Below are 21,873 nucleotides of genomic sequence, written 5' to 3'. Positions count from 1 at the left end.
GGAGAGGGGGGTGGGGCACGCAGGCTGCACAGAACTACACCATGTCACTACATCAGAAAATAGTAGCTAGAGTCAGTGAATGTGCTTGAAATTAGAGTGCAAAAAGTATTCATAAAAGTGACTATCTTGAAAAGTAAAAAAAGACAGCAGAAAACCCTTGAAAGTGCTCTTCTTTCAGAGGCTGTCATTTCATAATGGAACTGTCTAGAAACAAAATTTCTTCTTTGAAAGAAGCAGGAGTGTCCAATGTTTCATTAGAGTCCAGGCCTGTCCATATAGCCCTAATAGAAAAAATTCTATAGCTGTTTTCAACTGAATGGAAGTGAATCTGGCACAGGCTCCAGACAATTTTACTGAAGCGCTGTGGCACTCAATGTGTTAAAAAGAAAAGCCAGTGTCAATGTTCAATAAATTCATGATGTTCTCAATGTCAATGAGTAATCGTGTTAAATAATCGTGATCTCAATATCAATCAAAATAATCGTGATTATGATTTTTGCCATAATCGAGCAGCCCTATCTGTCTCTCACCTGTTTGTCTCTCACATGTCTGTCCTTGTCTCTCCAGGTAAGACCCTGTCTTATGCCGTCCCGCTGGTTCAGAGTCTTCAGTCCGTTCAGCCGAAGATCATCCGAGGCGATGGCCCGCTCGCTGTGGTCATCGTCCCCACAAGAGAGGTGCTGCTCTACACACTCTCCATCTATACACTCTATATCTATACACAGAGAGGTGCTGCTCTACACACTCTACATCTATACACTCTATATCTATACACCGAGAGGTGCTGCTCTACACACTCTATATCTATACACAGAGAGGTGCTGCTCTACACACTCTACATCTATACACTCTATATCTATACACAGAGAGGTGCTGCTCTACACACTCTACATCTATACACTCTATATCTATACACCGAGAGGTGCTGCTCTACACACTATATCTATACACTCTATACACAGTGAGGTGCTGCTCTACACACTCTATATCTATACACAGAGAGGTGCTGCTCTACACACTCTACATCTATACACTCTATATCTATACACAGAGAGGTGCTGCTCTACACACTCTACATCTATACACTCTATATCTATACACCGAGAGGTGCTGCTCTACACACTCTATAGCTATACACTCTATACACAGTGAGGTGCTGCTCTACACACTATATATCTATACACAGAGGTGCTGCTCTACACACTCTACATCTATACTCTATATCTATACACAGAGGTGCTGCTCTACACACTCTATATCTACACACTCTATATCTATACACAGAGAGGTGCTGCTCTACACACTCTATATCTATACACTCTATATCTATACACAGAGAGGTGCTGCGCTACACACTCTACATCTATACACTCTATATCTATACACAGAGAGGTGCTGCTCTACACACTCTACATCTACACTCTATATCTATACACAGAGAGGTGCTGCTCTACACACTCTACATCTATACACTATATCTATACACAGAGAGGTGCTGCTCTACACACTCTACATCTACACTCTATATCTATACACAGAGAGGTGCTGCTCTACACACTCTACATCTACACTCTATATCTATACACAGAGAGGTGCTGCTCTACACACTCTACATCTACACACTCTATATCTATACACAGAGAGGTGCTGCTCTACACACTCTACATCTATACACTCTATATCTATACACAGAGAGGTGCTGCTCTACACACTCTACATCTACACACTCTATATCTATACACAGAGAGGTGCTGCTCTACACACTCTATATCTATACACTCTATATCTATACACAGAGAGGTGCTGCTCTACACACTCTATATCTATACACAGAGAGGTGCTGCTCTACACACTCTACATCTATACATTGTATATCTATACACAGAGAGGTGCTGCTCTACACACTCTATATCTATACACCGAGATGTGCTGCTCTACACACTCTATATCTACACACTCTATATCTATACACAGATAGGTGCTGCTCTACACACTCTACATCTACACTATATCTATACACAGAGGTGCTGCTCTACACACTCTATATCTATACACAGAGAGGTGCTGCTCTACACACTCTACATCTATACACTGTATATCTATACACAGAGATTTGCTGCTCTACACACTCTACATCTACACACTATGTATTAGGGGTGTCAAAAATAATCGATTATAAGATGCATCGCGATGCGGACGTGCACGATTCTGCATCGATTCACAAAAATCGATTATAAAAAAAAATAATAATAATCAAATAAAATATAATGGAAGTACATGTCGTTGTTTATTATGCCTATTATGCCATTATGGATCCGGGTTGTCCGTCCGTCCGTACGTACGGCTGTCCGTCCGTACGGCTGTCCGTCCGTACGATGTTTGTTGACGCGATATCTGAGGAACGCCTGGACGGAATTTCATCAGATTCGCCTTAAACATTCACTTAGGCTCAAGGATGATCTGATTAGATTTTGGTGGTCAAAGGTCAAAGGTCAAGGTCACTGTGACCTCTCAAACGCCATTTTCAAGCTTGTTAACGCGATATCTGAGGAACGCCTGGACGGAATTTCATCAGATTCGCCTTAAACATTCACTTAGGCTCAAGGATGATCTGATTAGATTTTGGTGGTCAAAGGTCAAAGGTCAGTGTCACTGTGACCTCTCAAACGCCATTTTCAAGCTTGTTAACGCGATATCTGAGGAACGCCTGGACGGAATTTCATCAGATTCGCCTTAAACATTCACTTAGGCTCATGGATGATCTGATTAGATTTTGGTGGTCAAAGGTCAAAGGTCAAGGTCACTGTGACCTCTCGAACGCCATTTTCAAGCTTGTTAACGCGATATCTGAGGAACGCCTGGACGGAATTTCATCAGATTCGCCTTAAACATTCACTTAGGCTCAAGGATGATCTGATTAGATTTTGGTGGTCAAAGGTCAAGGTCACTGTGACCTCTCGAACGCCATTTTCAAGCTTGTTAACGCGATATCTGAGGAACGCCTGGACGGAATTTCATCAGATTCGCCTTAAACATTCACTTAGGCTCAAGGATGATCTGATTACATTTTGGTGGTCAAAGGTCAAGGTCACTGTGACCTCACACACCCATTTTCCAAGCTATGTAATGCAACATCTCAGGAGCACCTTGACGGAATTGCTTCCAATTTGCCTCAAATGGCCATTTGGACTCAAGAATGAACTAATGGCGTAGGCATAAGTCCGCGTTGCGGTCGTTCTAGTTTTAATTATGGATCATAATACAATGCAATTCCAAATGCACTTTTATTTTAAAAGTAGCCACACAGTGAGAAAAGAGAAAGTGAGAAAAAATAAATCATGTATTGCGGAAAAAAGTGATGCATCGATTTAAGATGCATCGATAATCGTAATCGAATCGAATCGTAGCCCTCTGAATCGTAATCGAATCATGAGGCCAGTGAAGATTCACAGCCCTAATATGTATACACAGAGAGGTGCTGCGCTACACACTGTACATCTACACACTATATACACAGAGAGGTGCTGCTCTACACACTGTACATCTACACACTATATACACAGAGAGGTATTGCTCTACACACTAGGGCTGTGAATCTTGTTTGATTGTTTGTTTTCCTTCTGCATTCTACTCTCTATATCTGTGCATAGACGAGATGTAACTACCGTAAATGGAACTGAACTCAAGTTAATTTGACCCCCAGCTAAATCTCAATTTTTTATGTTGTTGTGTTGTTGTGGGGAGGGGAAGGCGGTGGTTTGTGTTTTTGTTGTTTGTATTGTAATTATTATTTTGTCTATGTCTGAATGTGTTAATTGTGAACAAGAGAATAAATAAATTGTTGGGGGGGGGGGAGTAAAACTAAACTTTCACTGACAAAAACTAGATGTTAACTGAATAAAAACAAAGTTGTGTTGACAAAAACTATGAGGAAATCTATTTGAAGGGACGAATTTGGAAGAGATCCAATCAGAAGAGAAGAAGAAGAAGTTAAACGGTCAAATCTGTGTCTGTATGGCACGTTCAAACCTTAATACTATTCCATAATAACAGACTAATAGATCTTTCCAATGAGTTTGGAAATTCTAGAGAAACATTTAAATAATGCATTACACCCTAACTAAGCCTGGGGGCAGTGGTGGCCCAATGGTTAGAGAAGCGAGCTTGTGAGCGGAAGATCGTCGGTTCAATCCCCGGGACCGGCAGGATAAATCTGGGTGGGCAAAGTGAAAAGGCAGCGCTTGCCCCTCCCTCATTACCACCACTGAGGTGCCCTTGAGCAAGGCCCTTATCCCCCAACCGCTCCAGTGGAGCTGCTCAGTGGCCAACAGATCAGACTGTGGTTGTACTGGTCAGCTTCCAGGTATGAATGTGTGTGTGAATGTGAACAGGGCGCTCCTGAAAAAGAGAGCATTGCTCTCAGTGAGACTCCCCCTGTATAAATAAAGGTAAAAAAAAAAGCCTGTTAGATTTTAGTCGACTGGCTCTACCGTAGATTTAATCAACTAATAATAAAACATTTCAGATGACTGAAATATGACTAAAACTGAATGGAATTCAATAGCCTAGATACACTAGCCGACTTTGACAATCGTAGCTGATTATGAAGAGACTGCGGAGTTTACACTACACTACTGGTTCATTAAGGTCGCTTTCACATATAAGCTGTTTAGTCCGCTTTAACCGCGCCAGAGTTCCTTTCCTCAGATAGTGCACTTCGTTTGGGATGGTGTGAAAGCGTAAACGACCTCTGTGGCGGAACAAACACCAAACTCTAGTCCGCTTGAAAACGTGGGTCTCGGTTCGCTTCCAAGTGAACCCTGGCGCGGTTCGTTTGTTGTGTGAAAGCAAAACGGACTAAACACAAGAGCACCAGTGCATCTCATGCACTTATGCAGTGCATCATGAGTAGAAGACGGTAGAAGGGAGCAAAACAAACACTGCGGCGTGCACACGTGTACAGTACCTGCGCGCCGCGTCGTGACGTACGTCATCATAACAACATCACATTTCTCAACAGCTGGCTGGCTTGGCTATCTCCTTCGGTACGTAGGCTACTCGTTTCATCTGCAGAATGAAATGTTCAACAGGTTTCTGCCTCATCTGCTGCTCATATTGGGCACATTCTTGTCAAATATTTATTTGATAGTTACACCAAAGTAAAACCAGAAATCCCAATATCGCAGGTGGTGTTGCTCCATGGTTTGTGTTTTGCAGATTCACTTGTTCAGTCAGCCCTCAGCCAGGCAAGAAGCCTGCTGAAGAGAGGAGAGATTTCCCTTCTCTATTCTGTCCAATAGATGAGTGACTGTTTGGACCATGTGACATTGTTCAGAAAGTTTGGTGCTTGTGACAAATTGTTGTGTGAAAGAGAACCAGACCAAATGAAAATCACAACAATGTTGCAACTTCACCCCCCCGAATCGCACCGAGTCCACCAGCTTATGTGTGAAAGCGACCTAAGACTTTTTATCACGACTGAAAAACTGCGCATCCAGCAAACTCACGTCTTTCAAGTTATAAGACGGCATTGTCTTGAACCCACAACACAAATAACCAGCAAATTGACGTGACCATAATTAACCCATTGATACCTGATGCAGCATTTGCGTGTATATCCCTCATTTGTGTGTGTATCCCTTTAAGACCACGAACCGCGTGATGCGGTTCGCAGTCTTAAAGGGATACACACACAAATGCTGCATCAGGTATCAATGGGTTAACCATACGGAAGCTAGACATAATTTTAGTTTCAAAATAAAAGCGCCAATGTATTACTGCAGGGCTATTCAACTGGCGAATGAGTTCCCAAACCCCCCCCCCCCCCCCCCCTTTTTTTTTTTTTTTTTTTACAATTAAACCTCATTTACTTATTACACTCGACTGGTTGTTTTTCAGATGTGATGTGAATCTAAAGTGAACTAAACAAGTCAGATCCACTATAAATGTTTTTCAGTAGATGCTGTGATGTAGCCACAAGAAGGTGTTCTGAGGAGATGTGTGATGTTGCTAGCTATAGGTTGTAAACAAGAAATATGGTTCAAATGTTTACAGTAGTTTTACTTTCTTGCTGCACTACAATGTTACAATGCTGTGAGACGGAGCTAAACACAAAAGATGCAATATTAATAGTTTTTCATGAGATACTCAGTATTTAATACTAATACTAATAATTGAAAAGGAGAAGATACTGAATAATGACATCACAACAGTATAATCCTAATGTTAATTTAAAATTAGTCCCAAAGTCCCAAAAACATAAAATTTTCTTTAACGCTGAAGCGTTGAGATTCCATTCCTTAGAGCACCCCCTACTTAATAATAGTTCCAGCTAGGGATGGGCATTTCTAGCAAAAACACTATTCGAAATTCGCTGGCCAAATTCGAATTTAATTCGAATTTCGAAAATAAATAAAAAAATGTAAAAAAAAAAAAAAAAATTTTTTTTTTTTTTTTTGTGTGAGTGAAATGTTGCATTGTCTCCCCTGATTCTAAGTCTACGGCTTTATTAATTAATATAAAAAGCTTCTGCTGTGGATTTTTAGCTCAAACAAGCATTGCACCACTGAAGTAAAGAACATGTTACATGACATTGACATTTTTGAAAATAAAAAACAGTTTTGACAATCATGAGTGGTTCATTAAATATTTAGTAGGCTCAGGTCTGAGTGCCAAAGGGGTGCCAAAGTCACCCCCTCTCCCTCTTCATGGGATTTCATCTGCCATTAATTTTTCCATAAACCTTGCTTAAAATGCTTATAAAAATTGTTTTACTTGCTCAAACCAAGCGATTTGACTATACTTACAATCAGGGGAGACAATGCAACATTTCACTAAAAAAAAAAAAAAAAAAAAAAATCGAATTTCGAATTTCAATAATAAAAGTCGACCTTGATAATAACGATTATTCGAAAATTCGAAATTCGATGCCCATCCCTAGTTCCAGCGCGGCTGCGAAAATGTGGTGGCGGGTTGTGTCAAGTGTACATATAATGGCTCGGGGAACGGTCCGGCCCCCGGTCCCTTAGGTTTCTGACAATGTGGCCCCCTGAACAATTTAGTTGAATAGCCCTGTATTACTGCATGACTCACTACGGGTTAAAATTGACTTTTCGAAGCCACAACATTACATTACTTTAAAATAGGTTTCTCTGCAAATGTGTTCTTTATTTCCTCTTTGGTACTTGGGGTATTTCGGATCACAGACACTTAACGGTTGCAATGGTATACTTTTATTTTGAAATTCGTAACGGGAAGTTTCGGTTTTATTCTTTCTGACTTAACCGTGAGCAACCGGCATAGCGTCTTGGCTTCTCTCGTTCACGTGTGCCTTCAGAAATATATTCTATCGTATGAAGACGAGCTATTTGACTGCTTTTGGCTCATTGCCTCCTAGTTTTTCATTTGATTTTGACGGGATTCCAGCACATGCACGTGTGAGTTGAGTTGAGTTGAGTTGAGTTGAGTCGGGTCGTTGTACCAGTTTACCCTACAAGAGAAATTCAAACATGTTTGATATCGTTGTGCTCTGACTGGAGTCAGGAGGCAGTTTACACTTGACTATTAGAAATCTGTAACCATAATACACTAACAGATTGTGCTGCTAATTGGCATAACAACTGCCCACAACTGCAGACTACAGTCAACAAAGACAGACTGAGCCCAACTGGAAATACTATGTCAAATCAGAGGCAAACTCTTGTAGTGTATTTTAGGTATAAGTCAAAAGACTATGACTAAAACTAAATCAAAATTTGCTGTCAAAATTAACAGTGTTTTACTGCCAGTTCCACATCACCTTATATTATCTTGAATAGGTAAACCAGCCATATATATATATATATATATATATATATACACATACACATACACACGCACACACGCACGCGCACGCACACACACACACACACACACACACACACACACACACACACACACACACACTGGATACTGCAGATCTATATACTCTATAGATCCAGTATAACCAGACACTAACTCTCTCTCTGTCTCTCTCTCCCTCTCTCTATCTCTCCCTCCCTCCCTCTCTCTCAGTTGGCTCAGCAGAGCTTCCAGGTCTTCCAGAAACTTCTGAAGGTAATTCAGTGTATTTGTAGTAGTACTACATAATTGTACCTCTTGGTAAATCACTCCATTTTCACTCTTCATGGATGGAACCAAGAAATGCACTTGGTAAACAGCCATAAAACCCTGACACACTTTGATAAGTGTCTGAAATGATATTCATTGGAATCTAAAATCATCTTATGATCTCATCTCATACATATATATCTTTGACACTCTCCTCAGCCGTTTACCTGGATCGTCCCAGGAGTCCTGATGGGAGGAGAGAAGAGGAAAGCAGAGAAGGCCAGGTGCATCACTGCTCCTCTCTTTGCCTTGTTGGCTTGTGTTGTTGTTGATCATGACATGTGTTTTCACACAGCACTCCATGCTAGCAAGCAAGAAAATCAGGGTGCTTTCTCACTGGGGACCCTGGACTGTTTCTGAGCACACTTGTCCCCAAACTGACCCCAGGTCTGATTTGTTTGATGAGTGTGAGGGGAATGAGTGTGAGGGTCCGGGGAATGCTTGGGCATGCCTGGCGATGGAACACTTGCGAATGTGAATGCCAACTGTACCGAACCACGTAGACAACACACGGGCAAGGATACACGTAGTTGATGACACACGTGTGCTCTGCAATCGTTGCCGAGCACGGAGGAAATTTGTAATGTGAACGCGAACCAGTGGTGGAGAGGGGAGGGGAGGCAATCGTACTCGGAACGAAAGCAATCATTCCCAATGAGAAAGCACCCTCAAAAACATAATAGATAAGATAGGTGTGCCCAAATCTAACGCACCCTGCCTGCTTTAACTGATCTCCCCCCCTCCTCCCCCCAGGCTGCGTAAAGGCATTAACATCCTGGTGGCCACTCCGGGCCGGCTGGTGGATCACATCAAAAACACCCTGAGCATCGCCTTCAGCGCCACCCGCTGGCTGGTGCTGGACGAGGCTGACCGGTACCATTTTTTCTGACATACCCCACCAATTATGTATCTTATCCCACCACACCACTCTGATTTTAACTTGGTGTGTGTGTGTGTGTGTGTGTGTGTGTGTGTGTATGTATGTGTGTATGTATGTATGTATGTATGCAGGATATTGGACCTGGGCTTTGAGAAGGACCTTTCTGTCATCTTAAACAGTCTGAACTCCACTGGACCAAGCAGACAGAACGTGCTGCTGTCTGCTACACTCACACATGGTAAGTGTGTGTGTGTGTGTGTCTGTGTCTGTGTCTGTGTGTGTGTGTGTGTGTGTGTGGCTCCTTTAGCGTCACAGTGTAAAGTGGCAATAAACAAGTCTTGTGAGAAATGTGACGACATGGCCGCCCTTCACACATGGAAGAGAATGAAACTAAAGACAATAGCAACATTCAACTAGCGTATCAATATAGCTTAATGCCTCCAACAAACTATCATGACATCAGAGTCTGATAACGAGTTGCTAAAAACACATAATGGGTGATAAGTGCCACTGCCCACTGTCAACGTTTGTGCATATTAATTAACTAGCAATATACCCGGCATTGCCTGGGTTAAATAGGCACAAAGCAATACAACTGCACCTTTAGTTTAGCTGGAAATGATGGTAGAGTCCAGATGGTTTTCAGGACTACACAACCTGCCTATGACCGTCCCCGGGTCATAAACCACTGCCATGCAAATTTTCAGCCCAATCCGACCTGGGGTGTGTCCGTGAGTAGGTTTCCAGGAGCTTCCCGGTGGCCTTCCCTAGCTCATAACACCCCCACCATGCAAAATTCCAGCCCAATCCGACCTGGGGTGTGAGGTGGTTTTCAGGACTTCCCAAGTGGTCCCAGGACTTTAGTCTGTATGTGTACCTGTTATGCACACCCACACCGCAGATCAGATTGGGGTGAACATTTGCATAGAGGAAGCCAAAGATCATGGGCAGGTTGTAAAGTCCTGGAACCACCTGGAAAATCCTGGAAAACCTGTAGTGCTATTTATCCAACTACATTGCTTTGTGTTAGTTGCCTGAGTTTTGGAGACATCGGCCAAGAGACATTGCTGTTGAGTTTTAAAAATGTATTTTGTTTAGGGATGCACCGATTGCGATTTTGTTGGCCGATTCCGATTTCCGATTTTTGAATAGTCTGACTTGCCGATACCGATTTTTGCCGATTCCGATTTTTTTTCTAAGAACAATAATTGGCAGGTTATTTTTTAACTTTTTAACTTTGCTTTAATAGAAAATTAACATTCATGTCACATTTCTTATCATTTGCATGAGGTAGGACGATCTCACTCAAAAACATCTCAAAATAAAAGTGTTCCAGGTTACTGGACAGAGCTTTTCTTTTTTGTGTAAATACAATGAATATAAAACAATTAATTCCAGTATATCCCACAGCTATCATGCATTTACTTTTCCAAAAGAAAAAAGGTGCAACAGAACAGGGGCTTCAGATGGAAAGTAGCCTATGGCTAAATCTGTTACAAAGCATCTCTTCCCCTATGGGGTTTAATGTTTTTTTGTATAGGCCTATGTCCCTGCCAAATAAACTAATAAAATAAAATAAATAAACGTCAAAATGTTATCCATGGACAAGGAGTTTATAGCCTATAGCTCTGGAGCCCAGAGACCTTCGAAGCCATGCCCACTCTACAGTTGTGGATTTGGCTGTTATTGAGTAGCCTAGATGAGGAAATGAGTTTGAGTTGACTTAGTTTGAATATCGTAGTTTACACACAGAGCGCGGTTTTTTTAATCCGCCATTCGAAAAAAGGACTACAAGCCGAGTGCCATTCAGTTCCATTGTATTGGGAGAAGGCAGGCATCTCTACGGCCGAGATCTCCAGAGGCAGCTAACACTAACTAACAATCGACAGTAGATCAGGGGTTCCCAAACCTTTTCATCTTGGGACCCAAAAATGTTGTCTCCCTGGGACCCAAACTCACAAAAAACATACAGTATTAATGAGTTACCATGATGACCAGTTGGCGACCCACCCCCCACGGGCCTGCGACCCAAATTGGGTTCCGACCCATAGTTTGGGAAACACTGATTAGATGCATAAATAGCACTACAGCTAAGTGGGAAAAAATATTTTGGATTTTAGGGTGAGCTGTCCCTTTAAGATATTAAGTTGATACTGGAATCTTTATTTGTTCTGACTTGACAGTCCCTCCAAGAAATGGATTTTGCGATCGCAATAATCAATGCAAATTCAACCGATCCCTGCTATTTTTGCAGGGGCTTGCAATTTTTCAAAATTCTCATTATTTCTCCACAAAAACTGCAAAAAAAATCACATAAAACTTGACAAATTGCATTGCAATTTTTGAGAAAAGCATTTTTGATCGCAACAATCACACAAACTCTGAAATCCTCGAGGGACTGAATGTTTTGCTGTTCTACATTTAGACTTTGGACTTGACATTAATGACATGGCTTTGACTTGGTAATCTACATTTAGACTTGAGACTGATGTGTGTGTGTGTGTGTGTGTGTGTGTGTGTGTGTGTGTGTGTGTCAGGTGTGTCTCGGTTAGCAGACTTGTGTATGAACGACCCGGTCAGCATCCATGTGTCTGGCCCCGCCTCTTCTGACATCATTACCACAAGCACAGCGACCCCTGACTCCTGTCCGGCCAGCCAATCAGAGAGCTTCGCCGTCCCGGAGGAGCTGCACCAGTTTGTGGTGGTCGTGCCCAGTAAAGTGCGCCTGGTCTGTCTGGCTGCTTTCATACTGGACAAATGTAAGGTAAATATGAGCTCTATTCTCTCTCTGGACTGATGTAAGGTAAATATGAGCTCTATTCTCTCTCTGGACTGATGTAAGATAAATATGAGCTCTATTCTCTCTCTGGACTGATGTAAGATAAATATGAGCTCTATTCTCTCTCTGGACTGATGTAAGGTAAATATGAGCTCTATTCTCTCTCTGGACTGATGTAAGATAAATATGAGCTCTATTCTCTCTCTGGACTAATGTAAGATAAATATGAGCTCTATTCTCTCTGGACTGATGTAAGATAAATATGAGCTCTATTCTCTCTCTGGACTGATGTAAGATAAATATGAGCTCTATTCTCTCTCTGGACTAATGTAAGATAAATATGAGCTCTATTCTCTCTCTGGACTGATGTAAGATAAATATGAGCTCTATTCTCTCTCTGGACTGATGTAAGATAAATATGAGCTCTATTCTCTCTCTGGACTGATGTAAGATAAATATGAGCTCTATTCTCTCTCTGGACTAATGTAAGATAAATATGAGCTCTATTCTCTCTCTGGACTGATGTAAGATAAATATGAGCTCTATTCTCTCTCTGGACTGATGTAAGATAAATATGAGCTCTATTCTCTCTCTGGACTGATGTAAGATAAATATGAGCTCTATTCTCTCTCTGGACTGATGTAAGATAAATATGAGCTCTATTCTCTCTCTGGACTGATGTAAGATAAATATGAGCTCTATTCTCTCTCTGGACTGATGTAAGATAAATATGAGCTCTATTCTCTCTCTGGACTGATGTAAGATAAATATGAGCTCTATTCTCTCTCTGGACTGATGTAAGATAAATATGAGCTCTATTCTCTCTCTGGACTAATGTAAGATAAATATGAGCTCTATTCTCTCTGGACTGATGTAAGATAAATATGAGCTCTATTCTCTCTCTGGACTGATGTAAGATAAATATGAGCTCTATTCTCTCTCTGGACTAATGTAAGATAAATATGAGCTCTATTCTCTCTCTGGACTGATGTAAGATAAATATGAGCTCTATTCTCTCTCTGGACTAATGTAAGGTAAATATGAGCTCTATTCTCTCTCTGGACTGATGTAAGGTAAATATGAGCTCTATTCTCTTTCTGGACTGATGATGTAAGGTAAATATTAGCTCTATTCTCTCTCTGGACTGATGTAAGATAAATATGAGCTCTATTCTCTCTCTGGACTGATGTAAGATAAATATGAGCTCTATTCTCTCTCTGGACTAATGTAAGATAAATATGAGCTCTATTCTCTCTCTGGACTAATGTAAGATAAATATGAGCTCTATTCTCTCTGGACTGATGTAAGATAAATATGAGCTCTATTCTCTCTCTGGACTGATGTAAGATAAATATGAGCTCTATTCTCTCTCTGGACTAATGTAAGGTAAATATGAGCTCTATTCTCTCTCTGGACTGATGTAAGGTAAATATGAGCTCTATTCTCTTTCTGGACTGATGATGTAAGGTAAATATTAGCTCTATTCTCTCTCTGGACTAATGTAAGGTAAATATGAGCTCTATTCTCTCTCTGGACTGATGTAAGGTAAATATGAGCTCTATTCTCTCTCTGGACTGATGTAAGGTAAATATGAGCTCTATTCTCTCTCTGGACTAATGTAAGGTAAATATTAGCTCTATTCTCTCTCTGGACTGATGTAAGATAAATATGAGCTCTATTCTCTCTCTGGACTGATGTAAGGTAAATATGAGCTCTATTCTCTCTCTGGACTGATGTAAGATAAATATGAGCTCTATTCTCTCTCTGGACTGATGTAAGATAAATATGAGCTCTATTCTCTCTCTGGACTGATGTAAGATAAATATGAGCTCTATTCTCTCTCTGGACTGATGTAAGGTAAATATGAGCTCTATTCTCTCTCTGGACTGATGTAAGGTAAATATGAGCTCTATTCTCTCTCTGGACTAATGTAAGATAAATATGAGCTCTATTCTCTCTCTGGACTGATGTAAGATAAATATGAGCTCTATTCTCTCTCTGGACTGATGTAAGGTAAATATGAGCTCTATTCTCTCTGGACTGATGTAAGATAAATATGAGCTCTATTCTCTCTCTGGACTGATGTAAGGTAAATATGAGCTCTATTCTCTCTCTGGACTGATGTAAGATAAATATGAGCTCTATTCTCTCTGGACTGATGTAAGATAAATATGAGCTCTATTCTCTCTCTGGACTGATGTAAGATAAATATGAGCTCTATTCTCTCTCTGGACTGATGTAAGGTAAATATGAGCTCTATTCTCTCTCTGGACTGATGTAAGGTAAATATGAGCTCTATTCTCTCTCTGGACTAATGTAAGATAAATATGAGCTCTATTCTCTCTCTGGACTAATGTAAGATAAATATGAGCTCTATTCTCTCTCTGGACTGATGTAAGATAAATATGAGCTCTATTCTCTCTCTGGACTAATGTAAGGTAAATATGAGCTCTATTCTCTCTCTGGACTGATGTAAGATAAATATGAGCTCTATTCTCTCTCTGGACTGATGTAAGATAAATATGAGCTCTATTCTCTCTCTGGACTGATGTAAGGTAAATATGAGCTCTATTCTCTCTCTGGACTGATGTAAGATAAATATGAGCTCTATTCTCTCTCTGGACTGATGTAAGGTAAATATGAGCTCTATTCTCTCTGGACTGATGTAAGATAAATATGAGCTCTATTCTCTCTCTGGACTGATGTAAGGTAAATATGAGCTCTATTCTCTCTCTGGACTAATGTAAGATAAATATGAGCTCTATTCTCTCTCTGGACTGATGTAAGGTAAATATGAGCTCTATTCTCTCTCTGGACTGATGTAAGATAAATATGAGCTCTATTCTCTCTCTGGACTGATGTAAGATAAATATGAGCTCTATTCTCTCTCTGGACTGATGTAAGGTAAATATGAGCTCTATTCTCTCTCTGGACTAATGTAAGATAAATATGAGCTCTATTCTCTCTCTGGACTAATGTAAGATAAATATGAGCTCTATTCTCTCTCTGGACTGATGTAAGGTAAATATGAGCTCTATTCTCTCTCTGGACTGATGTAAGGTAAATATGAGCTCTATTCTCTCTCTGGACTGATGTAAGATAAATACGACCCTAAGTGGGTTGCCTGGAATTCAAATAAGGTCGGCTAAAATCTTGAATTTTTTAAAACACCACACAATTTAAAACTACCGAAGATGATTAGGGTCACTTGCAATTTTTTTTTTTTTTTTTTTTTTCTCGTTCTGAGTTTAAAGTGAAAGTGATCATCTGTAAAATTATCAGTTTTGTTCTCTTTGGTGACACCTCACTATACTGCAAAGGCTTGCATCAATGGGCCATAGCCGCAATCACAATTGTGTTAACTCACTATCAGATAGATAGACTTTTTTTTTTTTTTTGATGGAAATCTTTTGAGATTATAACTTTAAATCAGGATTCTGAGAATAAAGGCAGAATTCTGAGTTTAATGTCAGAATTCTGAAAAAAGTTTATTAAATAAACTTTTTTCATAGGGTTAGGGTTAGGCCGTATAGCACATTTCATACACAGAGGCAATTCAAAGTGCTTCTCTCTGATTAAAGTCAGAATTCTGAGGGGGGGAAAAGCATACTGTTACATGTGACATCACTGACGACATCACTGATGATGTCATCGATGGTGTACCGGGTCCCTAGATTTTTGTGACAAACCACAAACCAAAAAAGGTGGGGACCCCTGGTGTAAGGTAAATGAGCTTTATTCTCTCTCTGGCTGATGTAAGGTATGAGGTTTATTGGCATGTTCCTTAAATAGTGTATATATATATACTGTATATATATATAGATAATGTGATATTTAACCAGCTGCATGTGTAGTTTCCTCAACAAGGTAATAAAACGTGTGTGTGTGTGTGTGTGTGTGTGTGTGTGTGTGTGTGTGCGCGTGTGTGTAGTTTTCTCAGCAGAGTAACAAGCTGATCGTCTTCGTCTCGAGCTGCGAAGCTGTCGAGTTTCTCCTCTCTCTCTTCTCCTCCGTCCTCTGCCGGCCCTCGGCCAATCACCAGCCTCCGCTCAGCTTCCTGCGTCTCCATGGCAACATGAAGCAGGAGGTAGGGAAAGCCGTATGCCATCCCATAATAATAAATCCAGGGCTCTATCTTAAGGACCTCCCGTCATCCCGGGGATGATATAAATAGATTTTCGGAGGAAGGTTGGGGGGCGGAGATGTCCTGATGTGTCTGTCTGAAAAATGCAATTTTAATGTAGTGTCAGAATGTTCAGAAGATCGGTGGCTTGTGGAAAATGTGTCATGGAAATTTCTTTTGAAGTCATGGAAAAGTCATGGAAAGCCATTGGTCAAAATGTGTATGAACCCTGTATAGGTATAATTGTATTGTATGTATATTTATATGCTGTTTTATTTGGTAAAGGTACATTTGAATGATTTTGACTAATTGTACTGTAGGAAAACAAAGAGTTTAATTTGGGGATGGCTTACATTGCATTTCGGGATGTTCCGGGAGGATGGTGGAAAAAGTAACTTAAGAGTTCTGCTCCACTCCCGTGTCGGCTCCATCTGTTCCCCTCTGAATCCCCACATAGTTTTTTAGATTTTGTTTGTTCATTTGATTGATTGATTGATTAGTTCATTCATTCATTCATTCATTCATTCATTCTCCTCAGGAGCGGTCGGAGGTGTTTCAGGAGTTTTCAGTCTGTCAGTCTGGCGTGCTGCTCTGTACGGTCAGTATGTTCACTCTGCTGCAGTATGGCTTCACTAACTGTACATTCACACATTTGGCCCGGGCGACTCTCATGATTTGGCGCGAATGACGTGAGGCAAATTCCGCTTAGTTGGATTTTTTTCAACTCGAGCAGAGAATTTGCGTGACACCGTATTGCGAACGCCAATCAGCGTTGAGATTCTACCAATGTCACTGACACCCTGACGGAAGTGACGGTGAATCACAAAATGGAGCCTAGCTTAAGGTAAACTGTTCACGCAGGAGCACACGAGCAGCTTCATGGAATATCTGAACCACAATAAAAGGAGAGGACTTGGAGAAAAGTGAATGAGGAAGTTGGACTGAAGTGTTAAGTTCTGAAAATATGTTTTATTCCAGTTATTGGTTGTAAACCAAGTTAGCACATGCAGCCTGACTGCACAACCGCTATCCGGGTTGTATGTCCGTACATACGTCCGTTCGTCCGATGTTCGGTAACGCAATATCTGAGGAACGCCTTGACGGAATTTCATCAAATTTGCCTCAAACATCGACTTAGACTCAAGGATTATCTGATTATATTTTGGTGGTCAAAGTTCAAGGTCACTGTGACCTCTCGAACGCCATTTTCAAGCTTGTTAACGCGATATCTCAGGAATGCCTTGATGGAATTTCATCAAATTTGACTCAAACATCGACTTGGACTCAACGATTAGATTTTGGTGGTCAAAGGTCAAAGGCCAAGGTCATTGTGACCTCTCAAACACCATTTTCAAGCTTGTTAACGCAATATCTCAGGAATGCCTAGACGGAATTTCATCAGATTTGCCTCAAAACGTAGCAGAAAGGATCTCTGCACACCTGGGAATATGACAGGTGCGTCGGGGAAAGGCATGAAACTGTACATAAAAGTTTTATCAAATTTGCCTCCAACATCGACTTGGACTCAAGAATGAACTGATTCGATTTTGATGGTTAAAGGTCAAAGTTGAAGGTCACTGTGACCTTACACACCCAATTTCCAAGCTCTGTAACGCAACATCTCAGGAGCGCCTTGACGGAATTTGCTCCAATTTGCCTCAAATGGCGATCACTGTATACATATGGCAGCCCTCACCCTAGAGCTTGAGCGAGCGCAGTGACACAGCTTGACACACCGTACGCCACTCGTCACTGCCTCTGGGTTGGGTTGCTAGGTACAACACACTTCCTACAAATCGGGAGATTAGCGAGAGAAATTACCAAGTGGGAGCACAGCGAGAGAAAGGGTTAAAAATCGGGAGACTCCCGTGTAAATTTGGAGTGTTGGCAGGTTACTAAACTCCTGGTGCTGATTATATAATGTAACTGTAGTTTGTAGTAATGTGCAAGAAGTGCCACAAGATGGCCCCGGTGGCAGAAGTCTCTGGAGCATGCCATTGTCGATTACCGTAATGATCGTAATGCATGGCAGTAACAGTATGAGCAAATACTTGAAACAGAGGCAATTACAAATAAAGGCCTGTCTCTATTATAAGCCTGCCTCCAATGAAGGGCTGCTACCCTCTGCAGCTGAGCTAAAGAAAATGTTTTCATTGTAAAGCACTTTGTAACTGTTTTGAAAAGTGCTATATAAATAAAGTTAATTGTTATTATCATTATTATTATGATTATTATTGTTATAATAAAGTCCTGGGCCAATATTAGAGGAAATACGGTAATAGTAGTCTTGTTTTTCAGTTCATTAATGTTTCTATGTTTAATGCTCATTTTAGTTTTGTTATGGTAGCTACCGTATTATGTCATATTAACATTCACATAATTATTATAAATGTATGTGTGTGTGTGTGTGTCAGGATGTAGCAGCCAGAGGACTGGACTTGCCTCAGGTCACCTGGATAGTTCAGGTAAGTGGGAGCTGCTGTCGCCTCTGTAGCACCAGACACCGAGCAAACATTAACTTACTGTAGGCAAGTGGCTGGTAGCTTAGCTTCACTCACCAGACACCAGCCAAACGCTGTTAATACACTGTAGGCAAGTGGCTGATACTGGTTCAAAATGGACACACACACATCTGCCAACATTAGGCTGTGAAAAAGAGGACCTATTTGAAAATGTGTTTATGTAAAAACAGTTGTTTGTAAAAAAAAATATATATATACCGTAAATTCCGGACTATAAGCCGCGGCTTTTTTCCCGTTTTTTGGCCCCTGCGGCTTATATAACGGTGCGTCTTATCTATGGATTTTTTCAGAAAAAAAAAAAAAATACAAATAAAATCTCTCTTTTTTAGCACTCTTTCTAACTATAAATCCACTTCTGTTTTAATTTCCTCTCTTGCCCTCTTTTCACCACACCGCGGACACTGTGTGCACTGTAAAAATAAACAACGGTGGTGTTGTGTTATGTTGTTTTGTTGAAATGTTACGGTAATACGGTAAATGGGAGCTTCCTCAAACAGCCATCTCTTTCCCGACAATCCCCTCTGTGCGTGACCACTTACATATGGTAATTACGGTAAGCAAACGGCCACTCGGCCATCAACTCCCTCCCCCGACTACCAGGAGAAAATCACAAACTTCGGCGAATTCACACAAAGGAAGATCAAGGAATATTCACAACAAGACGAGCAGTAGAAGCAACACTCTCACTTACCATGGGGAAGGTACGCAGAAATTCACACGACGCAGCTTTCAAGTTGAAAGCAGTCAATCTCGCATTAAAAGAGGGAAACAGAGCAGCCGCGCGTAACCTGGGCATCGATGAGTCAATGGTGAGGCGTTGGACGGTGCAGCAGGAGGAACTGTCTCAGCACGGAATATTATAGGAGTGTGAAAACATCCACAATCACCAACGGGTTCCAAAACGCTGGACTGCTGCGGGATGAAGAGGATGACGCCGCCACAGCTGGCGCTGAGGGCCGTCAGAGGCTTCAGAGGCTGTTCGATGCCGACAGTGACGAAGAGGAGTTCGTTGGTTTTGAGTGACAATGAAGGAGAGAGGAGAGTGGTTGACGAAGCCACCCTGAACCTGTTCGTTTCCGACACTGAAGATGAGGACTTTGGTGGTTTCAGTACGCAGGAAGAAGAGGAAGACGAGGATTAGTGACTTGACTTCTCTGGTTACAGGTTTGCTGCACATATAGCACATATAGCCTATTGTTGTGTGATTTTGTCTGGGGATTAGTGACCTGACTTTTGTTTTGTTTTGTTGAAATGTTAATAAATGGGAGCTTCCCCAAACAGCCATCTCTTTCCCGACATTCCTCTCTGTGCACGAACCCTTTCATATGGTAATTAAACATCAAAACACCCGCGGCTTATAGACCGGTGCGGCTTATAGAAGAAAAAAATAGTCAATTTTGGTCCCGCGGCTTATAGACCGGTGCGTCTTATAGTCCGGAATTTACGGTATATATATATATATATATATATATATATATATATATATATATATTTATACCGTATATATATTTCCCTGACGGACCATCAGGCAGAGCCCTGCGGACCACAGTTTGGGAAACAATGTCCCAAACATTTAAAGTCGAGGGTGACCAACTTTCAAACATAATTTTTTTAAATAGAATTCCTCCATATACGGCTCACCTGGTGTAATCCAAGTCCCCACAAGCCCTGATATGCCAAGTTGACTTGAAAAGATGACATTTACACCCTGTTTTTAGTTCAAATCTTCACTCTGTGTGTGTGTGTGTGTAGTACACCCCTCCCCCCTCAGCAGCAGAGTACGTGCATCGTGTGGGGAGGACAGCTCGTATCGGAGGAAGAGGAAGCAGTCTCCTCTTCCTCACCCCTGCTGAGACCGCCTACATCACCCAGCTGGCCAATCACAACATCAGGTCTGTTGTCTGACAATCTGCTCAGCCACACCTCCTGTCAGGCTAGAAACATAACACATAACACACAGCCATCACAATACACCTTAGAATGGGGCAATTTATTGTGCATTTTGCCATCAAAGCAAATCATTTGGTACACTTATAGAGTGCCAAAGTCACGCCCACTTCCAGATTAGGCATTGGAACCAAGGGATTTCATCCGCCATTCATTTTTCCATAGATATTTCGTGAAGTGCTTATAAAAATAGCTTTCCTTCGTCAAACCAAGCGAATCAGGAGAGACCATAGAACATTTCAATTTCACGCTGACCCAAACTTAAGAACAAAACCTCTTTTCTTATATATATATATATATATATATATATATATATATATATATATATATATATATACACACACATATATATACAGTATATATGTAAGGGATAATGTATTGTGAGCCGGTGATTACTGGCGAAATAATGACCGACAGGTGAATGATTGAGCCCGACACGCAGCGGAGGGCTTAATCATTCACCTGAAGGTCATTATTTCCAGTAATCACCGGCTCACTATACATTATCCCGCTTAGAACACGGCCTACAACTAAATCATTCAATAATCTGACAAAAATAATTATTCAAATAGATTTTTTAATAGCGTTTTCAACGACAAAGCGGTTTCATTCGTAATTGGCACACAAGACACCACAGCTGCAACTGGTTGGCCTAATTAGTAGTGGTTGCTGACAAAAGGCTCTTATCAACTGATTAATCCAGGTGTGGCAGAGCATCGGTCGGTTGTCGAGAAATAATGACCGGTGAATCTTGTTGATTGACCAATCAGAATCGAGTATTCAAGAGAGCCGTTTTCTAAATGTATATATACATACAGTATATATATATGCATATATATATATATATATGTGTCTATGTATATATATATATTAGGGATCAATAATAGAAAATCGATAATTGATCGTTAAGGAATTAATTTGATCATGTGGAATTTTTATCGATTTTTTTTATATTTTTTTCATCAAATAAAATAGGCATAAATGTGCTGAAACTATAACATTGGATTTCACTACGTGGCCGCAACCAGGTGGGGGTGCAATGGGACTAAGGGACAGAGAAAACTGAACAGAACACCTCTGGGTGGGGCTATGGGCGTGGTCTCACTGGGCTGCACATTGTCAGCACTCAGCCAGATGAGGAAATGAAGCGAGCGAAGCGAACTTTTGTTTGGGACCATTTCGAGTTAAAAGACGACATTGTTCATTGCAAGAACTGTGATGCCATTTATAAGTACAACACGGCTAGACGCCAATGATTCACCACTTGAACAGCGTACACCCGAGCCTGGTTAACGAGGAAGAACAGCGTACACCCGAGCCTGGTTAACGAGGAAGAACAGCGTACACCCGAGCCTGGTTAACGAGGAAGGCGCCTCGTCCTCAGCCAGCGTGCAGAAAAGATCACCCAGGCCGTCTGCAACCTCATGGAGACAGATATGCTGCCCATACATATCGTTAAGGGCAACGCTTTTCA

The 21,873-nt window shown here is 41.1% G+C and overlaps 1 protein-coding gene across 1 annotated transcript in view; it reads left to right on the top strand.

Moving 5' to 3' along the window:
* ddx31 (DEAD (Asp-Glu-Ala-Asp) box polypeptide 31) overlaps nucleotides 1-21,873 on the top strand; it is a 61,038-nt gene that overhangs the window by 14,558 nt on the left and 24,607 nt on the right. The window contains exons 8-17 of the mRNA XM_083644162.1: nucleotides 568-677; nucleotides 8,053-8,094; nucleotides 8,308-8,372; nucleotides 8,902-9,021; nucleotides 9,160-9,266; nucleotides 11,566-11,792; nucleotides 15,739-15,894; nucleotides 16,469-16,528; nucleotides 18,345-18,395; nucleotides 20,205-20,344. Coding sequence (XP_083500288.1) covers nucleotides 568-677; nucleotides 8,053-8,094; nucleotides 8,308-8,372; nucleotides 8,902-9,021; nucleotides 9,160-9,266; nucleotides 11,566-11,792; nucleotides 15,739-15,894; nucleotides 16,469-16,528; nucleotides 18,345-18,395; nucleotides 20,205-20,344 — 1,078 coding nt within the window. The remainder of the gene's footprint in view (nucleotides 1-567; nucleotides 678-8,052; nucleotides 8,095-8,307; nucleotides 8,373-8,901; nucleotides 9,022-9,159; nucleotides 9,267-11,565; nucleotides 11,793-15,738; nucleotides 15,895-16,468; nucleotides 16,529-18,344; nucleotides 18,396-20,204; nucleotides 20,345-21,873) is intronic.

This window comes from Poromitra crassiceps, assembly GCF_964638095.1.
Source record: "Poromitra crassiceps genome assembly, chromosome: 10".
Lineage (NCBI taxonomy): Eukaryota > Metazoa > Chordata > Actinopteri > Beryciformes > Melamphaidae > Poromitra > Poromitra crassiceps.
Note: the sequence above shows the minus strand (reverse complement) of the source record. Positions and strands in the feature narration are given on the sequence as shown.